Source organism: Anabrus simplex, chromosome 1, assembly GCF_040414725.1.
Source record: "Anabrus simplex isolate iqAnaSimp1 chromosome 1, ASM4041472v1, whole genome shotgun sequence".
Classification (NCBI taxonomy): Eukaryota; Metazoa; Arthropoda; class Insecta; order Orthoptera; family Tettigoniidae; genus Anabrus; species Anabrus simplex.
Window position 1 is genome coordinate 245393721 of NC_090265.1, and position 19279 is coordinate 245412999.

The 19279-nt window shown below is 39.3% G+C and overlaps 1 protein-coding gene across 1 annotated transcript in view; it reads right to left on the reverse strand.

Moving 5' to 3' along the window:
- LOC136862482 (testis-expressed protein 2) overlaps nt 1-19279 on the reverse strand; it is a 483604-nt gene that overhangs the window by 84093 nt on the left and 380232 nt on the right. The window contains exon 12 of the mRNA XM_068225772.1: nt 1270-1362. Within this exon, the coding sequence (XP_068081873.1) occupies nt 1270-1362 (93 nt within the window). The remainder of the gene's footprint in view (nt 1-1269; nt 1363-19279) is intronic.

Sequence of the window (19279 nt, forward strand, 5' to 3'; positions counted from 1 at the left end):
GTCATCTGATCAAATCCAAATTTTAACATAATATAAATTGGGATGTTTTAAATATAGTCCATAAATTTCAGAATTTTGCATTTCCAAGAAAAAAATTTGTTATACATTTTTTAAGGTAACTTTTTCTCGGCCCAGGCTGGTTGGAAAATTGCATTCTTGGTCGCGTTGTAATCTTTATGTATCAATAGTTATGCTGTGTGACTTGAAATATGTAAATCATTTCACTTTTTTTTTTTTTTACATCAGTTTGTATTTGTAGTGGGTGGAAAGACATGGACCAGTATGTGGCCTTGCGCTACGAAGGCCCCAAGACATTGGTGCGATAGTGCCAGATACCGCGCCATGCCACGCCACACTGGAAGTTGAGTCTACTGATTACAGTTGCATGTACAGTGGCATCTGCTTCGCCGTATGCTTAAACGTTCCTCTGGTATTTAATAATTACCTGGAATCAGCATAGAAGCAAATGGCATTATGAGGCTAATTGGTATGCAGAGCGAAGTGTAAATGTTAACTTTGGTATCAACAGATCTACTGAAAATGAGCTAGCTAAGTATTTAACTTGGATAGTTTTTTTGACAACAATGGGACAGAAAAGGGCTAGAACTGGGAAAGAAGCAGCTGTGGCCTTAATTAAAGTACAGCCACAATATTTGCTTCTTGTTAAGTACGGTTGCAGTCTTCTGGCTCTTTGGTTGAATGAGCAGCATGGAGACTTTTTGTTTAGAGGGCCCTGGGTTTGATTTCTTGTTGTGTCAGAGGTTTTAATCATATCTAGTTAATTCCTCTGATTTAAGGACTCAGGGGCTAGATATTTGTGTTTGTCTCAGTAGCCTCTTCTTCATATTCATATAACACACCAAATTACTTACCACCATGGAAGCATGCAATAGTGAAGAATCCCTTCACGTGAGGTTGACATCAGGAATGGCATCCAGCCATAAACCAGGGCCAAATCCACATGTGCTATGCAGTTGCACCCAGTTCTCCACCAGGGTGTGGGAAAAGTGGTAAAAGAAGAAAATATTTGTCTGATGCGAAAATGGGAGACCAAAGAAAACCATCTTCAGAGCTGCCAATAGCAGGATTAGAATTCACCATCTCCCAAAAGCAAGCTTACATCTACACATACATGCCTATAGCATGCAGCCAACTTATTCGGTTACTGTAAATGTACACAAAAGGAATGCTGCAAACACAGATAGTCAGTGAAAATGCACATAACAAAGTAATCAAGCATTTAAAGTGCAAAATGAAGTATTTACTTACTCATCCTCTTCAGAAGTACTTTTGTTGAGATCAGTGGCATCATCTGAAGATTCTGCAGAATCATCAATATCACTGTCAAACATTGGAGAGCCTCTGTAACAAGAAAGAAAATGAAACATTATAGCCTACCTTCTAACTGGAAATCTAACAATTACCGTAAACAAAAATATTGGAAAAATACTGGATTAAACCTGCTTTATAACAACAAACAAACTTCAAAATTTAAGTATAGTATAGAACATATAATGCATTGTTCTTAAATATTGACTGTCTTTGAAGAAGGAAATGAAGTAAATTGGATAAAGGCTGACCACAGCCTACTGAGTAATCCTGAGAGTCAGGACACAAGTTGCTATTGCATAGCAGTGTGTATCTCAGACATATTCTAAATCCTGGCCCTCCTTGTGCTCAGGTAACTAGAACTATGTATAAGTGCGGCCAGCACTTCATCATAAGTTGGACCTATGGGAGTGACAGAGGTTTTATTTCCATTTTACAGACCAGGGTCTCCTTGGAAACAACTTGGTGAACAAAACAGAATTTGATGGGGATGCATTTAATGTCAATAGGGCTTAGGAAGAAAGAAAGTAGAATTGGCTGAGTCAGCATTAAAGCATGCATATAGGTGTGTTAGAAATGATATTCGGGTAAGAGAAGATAAAAGCGAAGGGCAGAGTATGGCGTGGGACCATTCATAAGTGAACCTATAACATAATTTGTTAGGCATGATGTGAATAGATTTGGTGGTTGTAGGAATTAGGACCAGGATCATCTCCGTGTGCTCACCATGTAAGGGAGCAGATGAGGATTAAATAATGTAGATAAGTTTTATAATGCAGCAAGTGATGTAGTAGTAAAGGTCAACATCAATGATATTATAGTGTTAATGGGTGATATCAAAGCAAGAGTACTGAAAATAGAACTGAATGGTATGAGAAGGCAATAAGTAAATGTGGGGACAATATGGAAGGTAACAGGAATGGGAGCATTTACTGGACTTCAGTACTAGTATTCAATGCTACACATAACAGGGTTAAGACACTAGTTAAAAAACAGACTAAAACATAACTGGCTTTGAATTCAGAAAAAAATTCTTGGGAATGTGCAGTAAATCATGGGACTTTTTGATTGTACAAGCTATTTGGCTGAACAGTTAGAATACTGGCCATGGGTTTTGACAGTACCGGATTTGATTTCTGCCCAGACTGGTGATTTAGATAAATCTGGTTCATTTCTCTGGCTCAGAGACTAGGTGTTTGTGATTGCTTTAATTACACACTTCTTCTCATATACAACTACACAAAATATACCAAAGAAACACGTAGTTAATCTATCATCAAACAATCATCAATGATCTGCATTCAGGGGTGTTGCCCAGGTGGCAGATTCACTATCAACTGTTTACCTAGTCCTTTCTTAAATGATTTCAAAGAACTTGGAAATTTGTTGAACATTTCCCTTGATAATTTATTCCAATCCCTTACTCCTCATCCATAAATTAATATTTGCCCCAAACTGTCCTCTTGAATTCCAACTTTATATTCATATTATGATTTTTTTTTTTTTGTACTTTCAGAAGCTCTGCTCAAGGTTATTTGTCTACTAATGTCATTCCACGCCTCGCTCCACTGACAGCTTAGAACATACCACATACAAAGGGCACTAGGAGAGTTTTGCAATGTGAGTGAAAGCTTTAGACTTTTTCAAAATAATTTCCACCACACTCAATACACTTCTTCATACGTCAAAATCAGTCACTGAACCAACTCTGCCACTTTTCTTCAGTTACATTTTCACATTCTTGATCCCATGCTGCCAGAAGCTCCTTGTCGGATGCAAAACGCTGCCCTTAAAGCTTAATCTTCACTTCTGGGAAGAGTGCGATATCACATGGGGCAAGATCAGGACTGTATGGAGGGTGATCAAGCACAGTCAACCCTGATCTGGCAAGAAAATCCATTGTTACATTAGCACGATGCGCTGGAGCATTGTCGTGATGCAAGAGCCGAGTGTTGAGCCATGACATTGGACTGAGTTGCTTGAGAGCCTGGATGACCTAAGGCAGATAAGTCTTACTGTACCACTTCGCAGTAACTTTCCTTTGTGTTTCTAGCACAACCCGAGTCAGGATGCCCCGTTTAGTGAAGAATGCTGCAATCATCCTTTTCTTCACTGACCTTGACTTTCGCATAGTCAAACAGCAACACCTTGTTCTGGGATTTTGTTGGGACATCGTAATAATAAAGCCAAGTTTCATCAACTGTAACGATGCTATTGACGTTACGCGAAGTCCCATTTTCAAACTGTTTTAGCATTCTTTGGCACCATTTCACTCGATGTGCCCTTTGTTGCTCTGAAAGTGAATGGGGCACCCAAAAGGAACAAACCTTTCTAAAATGGAGATGGTCTGTACAATTGAATGAATAGCTGGTGCAGGGATGTGGAGGGTCTCTTCTACCTGCCGATATGTCAACCGCCTCTCTTGCTGCAACATTTTCCTCACAGCTTCAATGTTTTCCTCAGTCACTGATTCAGACGGTCGCCCAGAACAAGGATCATCTTCAACCCCAAAATTTCTCCCTCTAGAACGTTTTGTACCAGCGGAAAATTGTTGTCCGATGTGGACAGTCTTTCCCCAGCACAGGAGTCATTTCCTCCAGGCACTGGTCAACAGTTAATCCGTGAGCAAAATTGTAGCGGATAATTGCACAATATTCACTTTTAGACCACACTGACATCTTAACTTGCTTTCAATCCCACTGCTTGGTAACAACTGGTGTGAAGGTCGCACCTTGCTGTCTTCTAGACCTGTTTTCACCCCTCTTTTCATCCCTCACCATAACAGGGGTGTCCAACTAACCGTTTTTGCGTATTGCAAAACTTTCCTAGTGCCCTTTGTAGTCGATCATCTCATCCCCTCACTCCCAAGTCTTCCCAGCCCAAAGTTTTGCAACATTTTCGTAACACTAGTTCTTTTATAATACCAACATAAATGGTCCTTTATTGGACATTATAAATTTTCCAGCTAACTCATTCCTGGTTGCCAGTGTTTCGCCCCCACGTGGTAGGTTGGGCTCATCAGTTGGTACCTAGCACACCTACCAAGACGCTGGCTAGTGCATACTGTGGAGGCCACTGCGTAGGCCACCTGGTAATGAGACAAAGTCTGTCATAGTGCATTGGCACTGCTGGTGGCTCCAGGTGTGCTAGCATGGTTAAAATTGTTTGGCCATGAAGACATGATTTCCAAGGTAGTACCTTGGATGGTGTCTGGAAAACAGACCAGTCAGATGTCCCAGAAAGAAGTGGATAGACCAAATTAAAGAGAATCTAACAAAAAAAATTTGGAAGATTTAATGAAAGAAGGTGACAAAGACAGGAACAGATGGAGGCATATTATTCACAAAAATCCTGCCCAGGATGCCAGTAGAATCCACAAATGATTTGGAAATAAGGCAGAAAGAAAAAAGGTACCTCTTCTAAACAGTAATAGTCTCAGGGAGGAAGAAAAAAGGAAAATTAACATTGTTTTGGGTACATCACATGAACCCACTGTAGAACATATGGAATCACTAGACAAATCAAAGGGATATTTTGCAAGTCATCTAAATATAGAAGGAATTCTTTGCATGGCAACAGAAAGGATCTCATAGTAAGTTCTTTAATCAGTATACCAGGCAAGGTATTCAGATCTATTTTTAGAAATAAAGGTGTGATCAAATGCAAAAAGTAAGTTGAATGAAAACCAGCATAGTATCAGACCACAGAGGGGCAGTCTGGACCAGATTTTCAGTATGCATCATGCATAAAATAATTGAAAAATGCAATGTGAGGAGCAGATAGTTGTGCTTATATTTAGTAAAGCATATGATAGAGAACCGAGGGAAATGTTACTGACCATACTCGTAGATTACGGGATCAAGAGTAAGTTATTATAGGAGATCAATGACATTTATACCAATGAGCTATTGCATTATGACTATTTCCACCCGGAGACATTTAGTGTGCCAGAAGCAGGAAGAGTAACATGTGACATGCTGGTAGCATAGTATATATAGGGCAGGTCTCCAGGCTTCCTGTTAATAATGTCTCTGGCGTCAGAATGGGAAAAGCGGCAAAACTCTTCATATCTAATAGAAGGCAAATTGTGATGGCATCGTGTCTTGGTACCAGCATCTCTGAAATAGGTCATCGGCCCCTATTGGTACAAGGTGCAACAAAATGAAATGATAATTAAAACTTCAAAACATATCCACTGACTAAAATCTAAAACGAATGATGATGAAAAAATGACCATGAATCCAAAACAATCAGTGGATCCAATTCACAATGCCTCATATTCTGAGATAACACTTGTTGTCCAAAGAGGTCCAAAATCCAGGTCATCACAGGCCCCTCATAACTGTACCAGTCACTGGTAAAGCAAAACCATGTAACGTAGATTCATGGTGTTCCTCACATGGCAGTATTAATCACAGGTAATGTAGACTCATGGTATGTCACACATGATGGCACCACTCGCAGATAACACAGAACCATAGTGTTCCTAATCACAGGCCATGTATACTCATGGTGTTGCTCACATAGTGGTACTAATCATAGGCAATGTAGACCCACAGTGTATTACACACTATGGTACCACCTACAGGTAACACAGACTCATGGTGTTCCTCACATAAAGGCACTACTCACAGGCAATGCAGACCCATGGTGGTCCACATATAGTGGTACCAATCACAGGTGATACAGACCCATGGTGCTCCTCATATAGTGGTACTACTCATAGGTAATGCAGACTTGTTCCGAGTACAGTGGAACCAATACAATTCAGTGCAGCGCATGCCAGCTCCTTCCGCACGGACACCAGTCCATGATGCCGCGCGCCCACATGCTGCCTCGATGAAATGCACATGATGGCACTAATCACAGTCAATGCCCAGATCCAGGGTGTTCCTCATATAATGGTACTAATCACAAGTAACGTCGACGCATGGTGTTCCTCACTTAATCGTACTGATCACAAGTAATCCCATGGTTCCAATTCCATCATCCCTTAGTCACCCCTTTTAGTCGCCTCTTATGACAGGCAGAAGATACCGTGGGTGTATTCTTCATCTGCGTCCCCCACCCACAGGTGGGGGTGGGGGGGTGTCATCTCTGAATTACCATGGCTTGTGGACTGCTCTCGCGCTGCTGTTGTGTGCGCATATCGAAACTGGTGCAATGATAAGCAAACAACGGCACGTCATCCAGCCATATCAACAACAGCTCACTGATGTCAGACACCAGCAGAGGATGTCATACATTGTTCTAAGCGACTGCGGGGTCATAGTTCGAGAAATTCCCAACAGGTACAACGATGATGACTAGGCCAATTTTTTTCACAGTTCATTTAACATTGCTGCCCATGGGTAATTAGGAACCAAATCCATCCGTTCATGTCAACAGTGTTCCCTGATGGTGAAAGCCACTTCCAACAGACAATGCGCCATGCCACACTGCCAGGATTGTGAAGGACTGTATTGTATATGATAGTTAATTTACTTTAATGCTGTGGTCCCAAATAGCCATATCATGAGCCCCTATGAACATTCGTATTTCAACTCAGAGAAGCGGGTTTGTGCTACGTCACCACCACGCTGCAGTGTACACTAATTGGAAGACCTGTTGTCATGCCAGTGGTATGAGATACCTTCCACCTTCTCAGTGATTTGCTGCCAAGCCAAGTGGCAGCTGTTTTGTGGACAAAAGGTGGCGTTAAATCATATTAAGTACGTGGAAATATTGTAATGGTTCGTTGGTGTAGGTTGACAGTCGGGCTGCAGTGAGAATACGTGGTTCAAAGTAGTAATGCTGGTTACTACATGGACCATTTACTGAAAAATGTAAATTATTATTATTATTATTATTATTATTATTATTATTATTATTATTATTATTATTATTATTATTATTAAATTAATATTATGTAATTTATTCTTACCTGTATATATAAATTGTAATTAAATAATTGTGAAACACACTGTAATTTCCAGAATGGAATAGGCTTCAGAACAATGGAGAATATTCTATACATTGTAATCTATGTATTGGACTTTTGTAAGGTAACTTTCTAGACACCTGGCCAGGCACCTGTATAGAGAGGCGATCTTGATGGTGAAGTGAGTTACTGTTAGTTGTGGTTTGGAAGTTATTGGAAGAGACTTATTGTTTAGTAGCACGTGGCTGACATGCCGAGTTAGGCAGTCTCCATGTTGAATTGATCAGTAGTCATATGGTTTCATCTGTGTTTCAAAGTGTAACCTCTGTGGAATTCCGTGTCAGTTATCAACTGTTTAAAGATGGTGGCTTTGTTGATATTCTACAAGTGAAGTGTTTTTGTTTTGTGATACAGTGATTAAGGTTATGTGTGTATTAATTTGTAGATATATGTGAAAATATAATTGTATCAACTGACAGCATTTCGTGTGAGTCTTTGTGGATACGTTAAGACTACATTAGACTATATTCATGATACATGTTTCGTCCACTTATGGGACATTAACAGTCACACATACAATCACTGAAAATAAGGTGAGGACTCGTTAAAATAATTTAATGAAAAGTCTTTCAATCTTGTGACACGGCGTGTTGGCATCTTGTCAATCTTGAATCTTAAAATGGTGCAGCATGAACATGATATGAACCATGAAGTCCATTTAAAACACAGATTAAAATTGCCCAATTATAGCTATAAGCTATAGCTAAAAGTAACGGGTTCAACAGGCAATATGTGGACAAAATTATGAGCAAAACTGAGAAGAAATCATTTTCAAATTTAACCAAGGATACTAAGAAGAATAAAGATAGTTACGCCCTTTTCACCTACAGTCATAGTAAAATCTATGAAATCACGAATGTTTTCAAAAAACTTAATATGAAAGTTTCTTTCAAGACAACTAACAATGCTCATCTTTTCTATAACCAGCACACTATCAATAATGGCAATAGCAAATTTCAGAAATCAGGAGTTTACAAATGAAAGTGCCAGCAATGTTCCACCAGTTATATCAGACAGACAGGCCGCAATTTTAATATAAGGTATAAGGAATGTGTCAAAATACAGCAGAATCTCTGCATTCGGTTCTCATATGGTCGATACCAATCATACATTCACACACATAAAACAAGACCTTCAAATTCTCCAATTAAGTAAGAAAGGGAATCTATTGAATATTTTAGAAAACATTTTTATAAATATTGATCAAAAATGCAACCCAACTTATAATCTGAATGACATCGGAGGAAATCAATATACTTTTCGATGAGATAATCATTAAATTCTTTACACGAAGGCGCGTGAGTAATGCTTTAGCTTACATCTCTCCCCTTACATCGAACTCCCCTCATATTCAGTCCTCAACAGTCTTCGAGGACGTCACTCAGCTTTAACACTTGAGATGGAGTGGTCGACGCAGGATGGGTGACAGATGGGCACTTAGTTTACATTTCAATTGAATTTTTTCTTTAGTTCACTCATATTTTTTTTCCTTTTTAGGCCCATATTGTCAACACACAATCAAGTTAAACTTGTGTCATCAACATAACTCCACCTTCTCCATCTAATCAAGGAAGCTATTTTAATGTGGCATTATCATCACATTTTATGTACAATATGCATATCATTTTATTCGCATAGCCACTCATGTTGTTTTATAATTGGGCAATTCTATGCATATAACAACATTTTAATCTGTATTTTAACTGGACTTCATGGTTCATATCATGTTCATACTGCACCATTTTAAGATTCAAGATTGACAAGACGCCTCCACGCCACGTCACAAGATTTAGAGACTTTTCATTTACTTATTTTAATGTGTCCTCACCTTATTTTCAATGTTTGCAAGTGTGACTGAAGATGTCCCATAAGAGGACGAAACATGTATCATGAATATAGTCTAATGTAGTCTTTTCAATAAAGACAATTACAGTATTGTAAAGGTGGAATTATAAATTTAAATTCTGACAAGTTGTGCGGGCTCTAATATGAAATTAATTATGTGCAATTTCCATTCCAGACGTAGGCCTAACTTTAGACGTAATATTGCCGATCAATTTAACTATTGTAATGTGTCAGCTTCATCATTCCTTGAAAATATTTGACAGTATATTATCACCCCGTCACAAATAATACTAAAACAGATCCACTAACTGGCATGATTCAAATCGAAAACATGCAAGGGACTGTAAACATTACCATGTGCTAGCCATGCATTCGAAGGTAAAGCGCCCACAACATGGCGATGCACGCTCTGTGAGTCTAGATAAGTAATATTAAAGTCTTTGATTGAAAATATATGGAAAAGAAGTGTCATACCAGTAGATTGGAAATATGTTTCAATCCACTCACTACACAAAAGGGGGAAAAGATAGATACAAACAATTACCGAGGTCTCCAAACCTTTAGAAATTAGAACTGGAATAAGACAAGGTGATGGACTGTCCCCACTCCTGTTCAACCTGGTACTTGAAATGATCATCAAAACATGGGAGAAAAAATACTTGGAATAGGTATGGAAACAAAAGATAAAACAAATCAAAATAAAGTGCCTTGCTTTTGCTTTTAAAGATAAAAATTTCATGATGTTTCGTATTGAACTGTATCACAATTAAATTGAAATACCAAATAACGTAGTTCAACCTATTCAATACAAGTAAATAAGAAATGTGGTGTTACGTTCCTTTTTAATTATAAGCGGGAGCGGTACTGGTTTCGACCCCAATCTGGGTGATCATCAGCCGAATAAAATGCAAAAAACAATGCATAGGTAAATAAGAAATATATATTGCTTCTTCACCTGTTTTTGTTTTTTGCATTTATTCAGCTGATAATGACCCAGATTGGGATCGAAACCGGTACCGCTCCCGCTTATAATTAAACAGGAATGTAACACCACATTTCTTATTTACTTGTATTGAATAGGTTGAACTACGTAATTTGTTATTTCAATTTAATTGCTTTTGCTGGCGACCTAGCAATAATTACCCAGACTCCCGAGGAAGCCAGCCATGCCATCGAGAAGCTTCAGGAGACCACCATCAAGAAATCACTTACAAAAAACACAGTACATAGACTCCAAGAGCACAAACTTGGTATTATTGCAAAGTCATGGAAGTTACACATTTCAAGCATCCTACCTAGGTGAAATTATTGGAAACACTGGCAACGAAAGAAAAGATATCAAAACATGTGTAAAAAATTTGCGTAAAGACTACACAATCACCTGGAATATGTACAACAAGAAATAGCTTTACACCAAAGCCAAACTTCGTCACTAACACGCAGTCGTTCATTCAGAAGCACTCTACGCAATGGAGAAATCATCATTAACTATTGAGGTCAAAGACGTTGAGAAAAAAGAGCGACCGGGCAAATTGGTAGTTCGGTTAGGGTCGCGCAGCTGTGAGCTTGCATCCGGGAGATAGTGGGTTCGAACCCCACTGTCGGCAGCCCTGAAGATTGTTTTCCGTGGTTTTCCATTTTCACACCAGGCAAATGCTGGGGCTGTACCTTAATTAAGGCCACAGCCGATTCCTTCCCTCTCCTAGGCCTTTCCTATCCCATTGTCACCATAAGACCTATCTGTGTCAGTGCGACGTAAAGCAAAGAAGGCGACAAATACAGAGGAAAATATTTGGACCCAAGATTCAAGATCGTATCTGGATGCGCAAAAGCTCAGAAAAACTGAACGATTCACCTCACTTGCACAGAAAAAACATGAAATTCTATAGTCATATAGCATGAATGGACAACTCTCACTTGACCAAGAAAATCTTCCACAACATCAACGGAACCCGACAATCCAAAATATGCTGGTTGGTAGACATCCACAGTGACCTCACACAAATCGATATTGACCCACTGGCAACTACATGGACTACATACAGGCAGAAAATCAATACACAGGACGCAAAAGGAAGGAATTTGAAACTCAAAAACATATGGGTGCAAGAAAGAAGACAGAAGACAGGAAGAAAGTGAAAGGATGAGGAAGTTTTGAGAAGATAAGAAGGATAAGAAGAACAAGAAAACCAGTGCTAAGTAATGGTTATGCATGCTCCTTAGAGGGCAAAACACAATATATATCTAAAATAATAATAATAATAAATCATCATCATCATCATCATCATCACACAAATAGGAAGGCATTTCCAAGAAGGTTCAGGATACTGTTACTCTAACGATCAATTTAGTAGGGGGAGAAAACACCAATGGTGAACTGAATAGAATGATAAAACTCTCAGAAAATCGTCTCCTGCCTGGAATCACTGGAATAAGACAGGAAAAATTGAAGAATTCCACATTCAAAGTAAACTGACTGCTCAAGTGATCTGTAAAGCAAAACTGTGCTTATCACAAGGCTTGAGACTACCAGAGAAATTTTTCAGAAAAAATAATAAAAAAATAAAAATAAAAAATAAAAATAAAAAAAACCAACACTTGTGATTTTCCCCATGCATTGTCTGGTAGGGCTGAGTCAAAAAGTTTGGATTGGGGTTCTTGGAAGGACATCTCTTTCTTTAGAGGTTCACAGTTAATACTTTAAAGTATTTGGCCAAATGTTCACAATTTTGTTTTTTGTTCAGAATCAATTTACCAGAATCGTTCTCGAAGCAGATAGTGGGTGGAAAATATTTTCTAAGTTTTGATTTGAAGGTCTGATAGAAATTTCTTGTGTTGTTCTTCTTGAAGTTTTCTTCAATATCCCTTAATTGGTCTCTTTCAAATTTTCGTCTGGTGTTTCTGAAAACTTTGGCCGTCAATTTCCTTTGAATTCTGAACACATCAAAATCCTCTTCGGTGGAGTTTCATATATTCCATGCCACAGAACATTTCTTTAGAGCAGCTTCACACTCATCATTCCACCATGGATGCTTTTTCTTTTTAGCGAGAAATATTGTATGTTTTGCAGCTTCTTGGATTTTTCGAACCATTTCATACCATTTATGTGTGTTCAATGAATCCAGTTCTTTCTGGTAGTTTTCTATTATATCTTCCTGTATTATCAGTTCTTCATTTCTGTACTTTTGTATCCTGAAAGTTTTCTTCTTGGTGTTGTTAGGAATGAATTTCATTTTGATCCTTGTCAGATAGTTGTCTGAATCGACATTTGCTCCTCATTGTACACTACCATTCATTATTTCTCTGGCGTTATTGGCTGCAACATGGTCAATTTGGAACTCGCCTAGCAGAGGGTTGGGTGACTACCATGTCTTTATCTGCTTTGGGGTCCTCTTGAACTATGTGGACATTATTTTCACGTTGAAAGATTCACAGATACCTATTAACTCTTCACCATTTTTGTTAGTCCTATGGTGAGCTGGGTATTTTCCTATCATCTTTCTGTACTTCTTTTCTTTCCGTAGCTGAGCATTAAATTCCCCCCTTACAACCTCAATGTGCTTGTCTGGAGTTCTGAATTTTTTTCTTCAAGTTGAGACCAGAACTCGTGTACTTTCTGTGGATTCTTTTTGTTGTCGTCATTAATAGGGGCATGGGCATTGGACACATTACGCGTATACAGTTTGTTGCCGCTTTTTAGGGTCAATATAGACAGTCTTGGAGATGGAGATCTGAAATCTACGATGGATTCTACTAGTGAGTGGTGAACAAAGAAGGCTGTACCAAGTACAGTACAATCTTGATAATCTGACATATACGGGACCGGGCAACCGCTGGATTATCAAAAAATTCTGGATTATCGGGAGAAAAAAAAATTTACAGATAAGTACAGTACATTTCTATTTCTGGAAAAAATAATACTTGCACAGGTTTTGGCTATGAGAAATAATCATTGATTGTTTTTTGTTTCTTTGATTTATACATTTTATCAAAAACACAGTCTTGTAACCGTTTAAGCACCAGGACATCATCACTTGCGATGCCATTTTCTTCTGCCCATTGAGTGGAGACATCAATAGCATTCAATGCGTCGCTGTTGTTCACAGTTCACCGAGTCGAAACCTCCAAGTCATCATTAGATTCGTTATCCAGGGATCGAATATGGCTGAGGATTTCTTCGTCAGGCAGAGACTGCAAATTTTTCCTCGCTTGTCGCTTGAAGCCAATTGGTGACATCCTCGTTTGTCAGGATAACATCCACTTCACATATGTTACTAAACTCTTGCAAAAATTGGGAAGTCAATTGTAAAGAAGTGTTATCATCTTCAGAATGGTCAACCACGTTTTCAGAATTGAAAGCAGGGTGTGTTGGCCGAACCTTTTTCCATGAACACTGGATAGTGTCAATTTTAACTTTGTTCCAACTGTGAGCTAGATTGAAATCGATGTCTCTAATGTTTGTTTTTTTCAAAAAATGTATTACTCCATCAATTTGTTTTATTATATCAGAAAGAAGAGATTTTTTGTGATTAACTTTTATTTGCTGGATTACATTTTGGTCCATGGGCTGCAAGAGTGGTGTCGTGTTCGGAGGCATGTAGAGGACCTGAATTTGCCTGTCTTCAAAATGTAGATCCTCTTCTTTAGGGTGTCCAGGAACGTTATCCAGAAGTAGCAAAGCTTTAGGAGGTAAATTCTGGTCTTTTGAAAATCTTCTTACAGCCGGTATAAAATCTTGCTTGAACCATTTGGTAAAAACATCTCGGTAACCCATCCTTTGGTTTGGTTTTTATAGGTGACTGGTAAGTGAGATACGTTTTGAAATGCCCTCGGATGCTTGGCTTTATCTACAACCAGTAACGGAACTTTGTGTGAGCCAGTGGAATTTGCACAATCCATGAATGTCAATCTGTCTTTTGACATTTTTCTTCCTGGGGCACTTTCTTTGGAAGAGTGTACGAAGGTCTTATGCGGTAACATCCTCCAGAATAAACTACTTTCATCCGCATTATAAACTTGCTCTGGCAGGAGACCTAATTCTTGGATTTTTAATTCAAATTTCTTCTGAAAAGGGTCAACGGCTGAAACATCACTAATTTTCTCCCATGACAGTTAAGAAACGCTGGCTTGAAAATCGTCCTTTTTCGTTAATTTTTCATAAAAAATATTCTGCCTTTTCACGAAGAATGTCACCCGATAATGGCGTGTGCCTGGCAGGCTCTTGCATAAACCAAGTGAATAAAGCATTTGCCATTTCAGGACACTCACCTGTTTTAACTGTATTTCTTCCCTTCAAGTCTCCCTCAGCAGTCCTAACGTTCTCCAGGATTTTATCACGGTTGACTTTGATGTTGTAGATTGTAGATTGACCAACACCATAGGACCGTGCTAGGTTTGGCGTGGTTTCTCCTTTGTCAAGTTTAATTATTATCCCTTGTTTTTGACACAAACTTAAAGTCACGTGCTTTCTTTTGGTTGACACTGCAGGTAGTACACTAGATAAACACACTACAAAATACAGTACCTACACATACGTACACGGACTACTGTATACACTAGGTTGTAAACTTGATAACAATGGCCAAAGAGCTAATGGCAGCAAAGTGGTGTACAGAATGAGTAGTTAGTGAAGGGAGCAGGAAGGGAAGACAATATGATACGTGTTTCCCGAGAGCGCCGGATTACCAAACGTACCAAACTAACCAACCACCGGATTACCGAGATTGTACTGTATTTCCACCATGTTCTTGGTTTTCTCTGATTTCTTAACTTTAATGGCAGGTTTTTCCTTTACCTTGTTTCCTGAACGGCTAGTACTTTTATCTGATATTCTTCAAGTACTCTTAGTAGTTTCATCTGTTTACCTGTTTTGAGAAGAGTGTTTACATTGAGTGTTCCAAAGAAGTGTTTCTGTTTTGTCCTCAGCTTGTGGGGTGATAGACCCTCCGACTGATCCAAACATGATGGGTCAGGGTCCCCAGAATCCTCTGCCCTAAGACCAACGAGTTGGCCCCGGATTTTAGCAGCTGGGGCATTAATTTCCAAACATTTTCCATCTATCATGGTAGTTGTGTGCGATAGCACTTGTGGGACAGAGCAATGCCTGGAGTTGGTTCTTCAGCCCTCCAAGCAGTTGGAAATTTTCCTCTTCCACCCTGGAAACCATTGACCGGGTGACTTTGTTGCACTCATATTAAACCTCGAGTGTCGGAATGCCTCTTCCGCCATCTCCACCATACCAAAGTACACCTTCTCCGCTGTAAACATCTCCACTCATAACCCTGAGCTAGGACCCTTACCAGATGATGATGATGATGATGATTATTATTGATGATTGATGATGATGGTGATAACAACAACAACAACAATAATAATAATAATAATAATAATAATAATAATAATAATAATAATAATAATAATAATAATAATAATAATAATAATAATAATAATACCCGTGTGGGGATTTACCGGTTACCTCCATAGGGCACGTCCCATTGGAATTGGGGAAGCTTGCTGGCTCTGGTGCCAGCAGAGTCAGAGGGTAGTAGGGAAATAAAATACCACCGTGAAAAAAAAAAAAAAACCTGGTCCCTTGCCAGGGTTACGGCGAAGACTGGTAAATGACCAGAAGCCAGAAAACATCTTGAGGCAACCTCTAGGGCTAACAACCCTAGTTGTAAAAGGATGGGTACCCGTCCAAAGCAAAGTCAAGTCAAAAAGCATGATGGCACAACATTCCAAGAAACATACCCCAGGGGGTAAATCTTGGGATAAATCCCTCATCGTGAACGCCACGGTGCACGAGTCTCGTTTGGATTTTGGAGGAGACTCGACATCATGCAAGAGACGAGTCGGAGCGTCTCGGTGTACCCCGAAGAGTAAAAAACTCAGGCCAAAATCTAAAACCTAAAAGCAACTTTCAACATAAATTCACTTGCACAAACTGGCAAGCTGAAAACCCTCACCAAAGCTCTTCACGAAAATCAGATATCCATAATGGCCCTACAGGAAACAAGGTACCCAGATGAAGAGATTTTTGAATCTGAAGGCTACCGATTTTTCAAGAGCAAAGGGCAAAGAGGAATCCTCAATGGAGCTGTGATGCTTGGAACCGCGTTTGCTGTTAGAACCAAGATCCTTAAATCGGTTGCAAATTTCGAACCTGTGAATGACAGATTGTCTATACTCACAATTAAATGTGCGAACAAAACCTACGCCCTAGTTAACGCACATGCTCTTACAAACGATAAGAACAAGTCTGATCCAGACGAAGTTGATAATTTCTGGGACCTACTGGATGAAAAATTAAACAAAATCCCTAAACACCATGTCAAGCTTCTTTTGGGTGACTTCAATGCCCAACTAGGTCGTGAACTGAAGTACAAGAAAGTTATAGGAAATTACCCTGCTCACAAAAGAACCAATCCCAACGGCACAAGACTGGTGTCCATTTGCGAAAATCACAACCTGCAGGTCATGTCGACCTACTTTCGCCATCTACCCAGAAAGCAAATGACTTGGCGTTCTCCCGTCCAAGCTCTCTGAGAGTTCCAAATTGATCATGTTGCAATCTCTAGGAGAAACAGCCCTGAGATTATGAATGTCAAGGTAAAGAAAGGCATCAATGTGGCCTCAGATCATTATATGTCTCTTATCAAATTCAAACCAATTCCCGCAAACACAAGGAAGACAACCAAACAGATCACACGCTTCGACAATGATAAACTTCGGCAAAGGGTCGAGGAGTTCCAGGAGAAGGCTAGGCCAAATGACTGTGACTTTAACAACGCCAAAAGTCTCCTTGTTGAGGCCGCCAAAGACGTTGCAGAAATCAAGAGAAGCAAAAAGCATGTCTGGTGGAATGGTACCTGCGAATCAGTCCTCCAAGAAAGACTCAATGCGTGGGAACAGTACTACTCTACGAAATCAGAAAATGATTGGGAAACCTACAAAACCCAACGTGCCCAAGCAGCTAGGGTGTTCAGAACTGAGAAACGTAAATACGAAAAATCTATCAATGAAAAGATAGAACAAAACTTTAGGAAGAATGAAAGCGCAGAGAGTACTACAGAGCCTTCAAACGCAAACTCACTGGCTATAAACCACCATCTCTATGCTTTGAGCGAAAGGACGGCACACTGGCGATGTCAAATGAAGAAAATTGCAGCATTCTGGCAGATTACTTCAAGAATTTACTTAATTGCTCTAAACCGTGAAGCGCCATTGAGACCAAGGAACCCTTACTCAGGTACCCAGATTCCAGACCATCCGACAGAGATAAAATCAAGCGCCACATTGCCCATCTCAAAAATAACAAAGTGCCAGGGAGAGACTCAGTAGTAGCAGAACTATGGAAATATGCCCCAGAGGAATCACTTGATATCTTGCAAAAGCAAATAGAAGAAATTTGGAACAAGGAGACCCTACCCAAAGATTGGAAAATAGCTTTGATCCATCCATTACACAAAAAAGGCAGCATGAAGAACATCAACAACTACAGAGGAATATCTTTGCTACCCGTGACTTACAAAATTCTATCACTTGCCATCCTGGAGCGTTTGGAAGCATAACTTGAACATCAAATAGGTGAATACCAGGAGGGTTCAGAAAAGGTCGCTCAACAGCTGAACAGATCCAAAATCTCAAAACGACCATCAGATATTGTACACTAAGGTCCAAGCAATATGTGTCTGTCTTTGTGGACTTTAAGAAACCGTACGACTCCATTGACCAGGAAGTCCTGCTAAACATCTTAAATGAATTTGGAGTTGATTTGAAACTGCTGGCATTAATTAGAGCCACCCTGGCCGATACAAAATCCAAGGTGAAGTTCCACGGATGTCTTTCGCATTCCTTTGACATCAAAACAGGAGTCCGACAAGGTGATGGGCTATCCCCGATACTCTTCAACTGTGTTCTTGAAAAGATCATCAGAACCTGGCGGGTGAGATTACAGGAAACCAACTACAGTCCATTGAGAATAGGAACCAAATCCAAGGGGATCGCAACAGACTGCTTAGCATTTGCCGATGATATTGCTGTTCTCTCAAACGACATAGAAACCACTAGAGCTCAAGTTGAAATTTTAAAGGAAATTGCCAAACAAACTGTTTTGCAGATATCGTTTGAGAAAACAGAAGTAATGACTAACATCAAAGAGGCTCCACCAAAACTCCATACAAAATACGGGGACATCACCCGAGTAGACAAATTCAAAAACCTGGGTGAGATCATCATGAAAAATGGACTGGACAAAGAAGCACTTCAGGAGCGAGTACACAAACTGGAAATAGCCTACCAAACATCCCGCACAATCTACAACAAAAAATGCCTTTCCCAAAACACCAAGATACGTCACTATGAAACAGTTCTGAAGCCAGTAGCTCTATATGCAGCCGAAACCCTGTCTCTAAATGCCAACAAAGGACTCCTTGAAGAACTGGAGAAAAGAGAATGCAAATTGTGAGAGGAATCTTGGGATCAAAGTACAGAACTGGAATCCATCAAAAGAGATCCAACAAGGAAGTCCACAGCAAAATAGAGAAAATTACCGACACAATCAGAAAAAGACGGGCACGATTTTACGGTCATCTGAAAAGAATGGACGGAAGAAAGTTAACTAAAGAAATCTTTCACTTTTTTGATTCAAACCCTAAAACCACAATTCTCTGGTTTAGAAATACCAAAGAAGACCTGCAAATGCTACATATCTCAGCTGAAGACGCCCTTAACAGAAATCTCTTCCGCAAGAAAATATTGACGAATGGGCTAAACCGAGATGAGCAACCGAAAAGAAGACACGGTGCCCCTTGGACAGAGGAGCGTAAGCAGGCCCACTCACAAAGAATGAGGGAAATTTGGGCTCTAAAGAAGGCCAAGTTCAGTGTCATATGCAACAAGACTTAACGTGGTCCTTGATGGCTCCAGCGAATTATATAATAATAATAATAATAATAATAATAATAATAATAATAATAATAATAATAATAATAATAATAATATTCATCATCATCATAATGGTAGAGAAACTAGTTTTCTACTGGGCAACTTATTGCTGATTTTTAATTACTTTTGTCAGGTAAATACCAAATGTAGAAATTTCATAATGTTCTGTATTGAACTGTA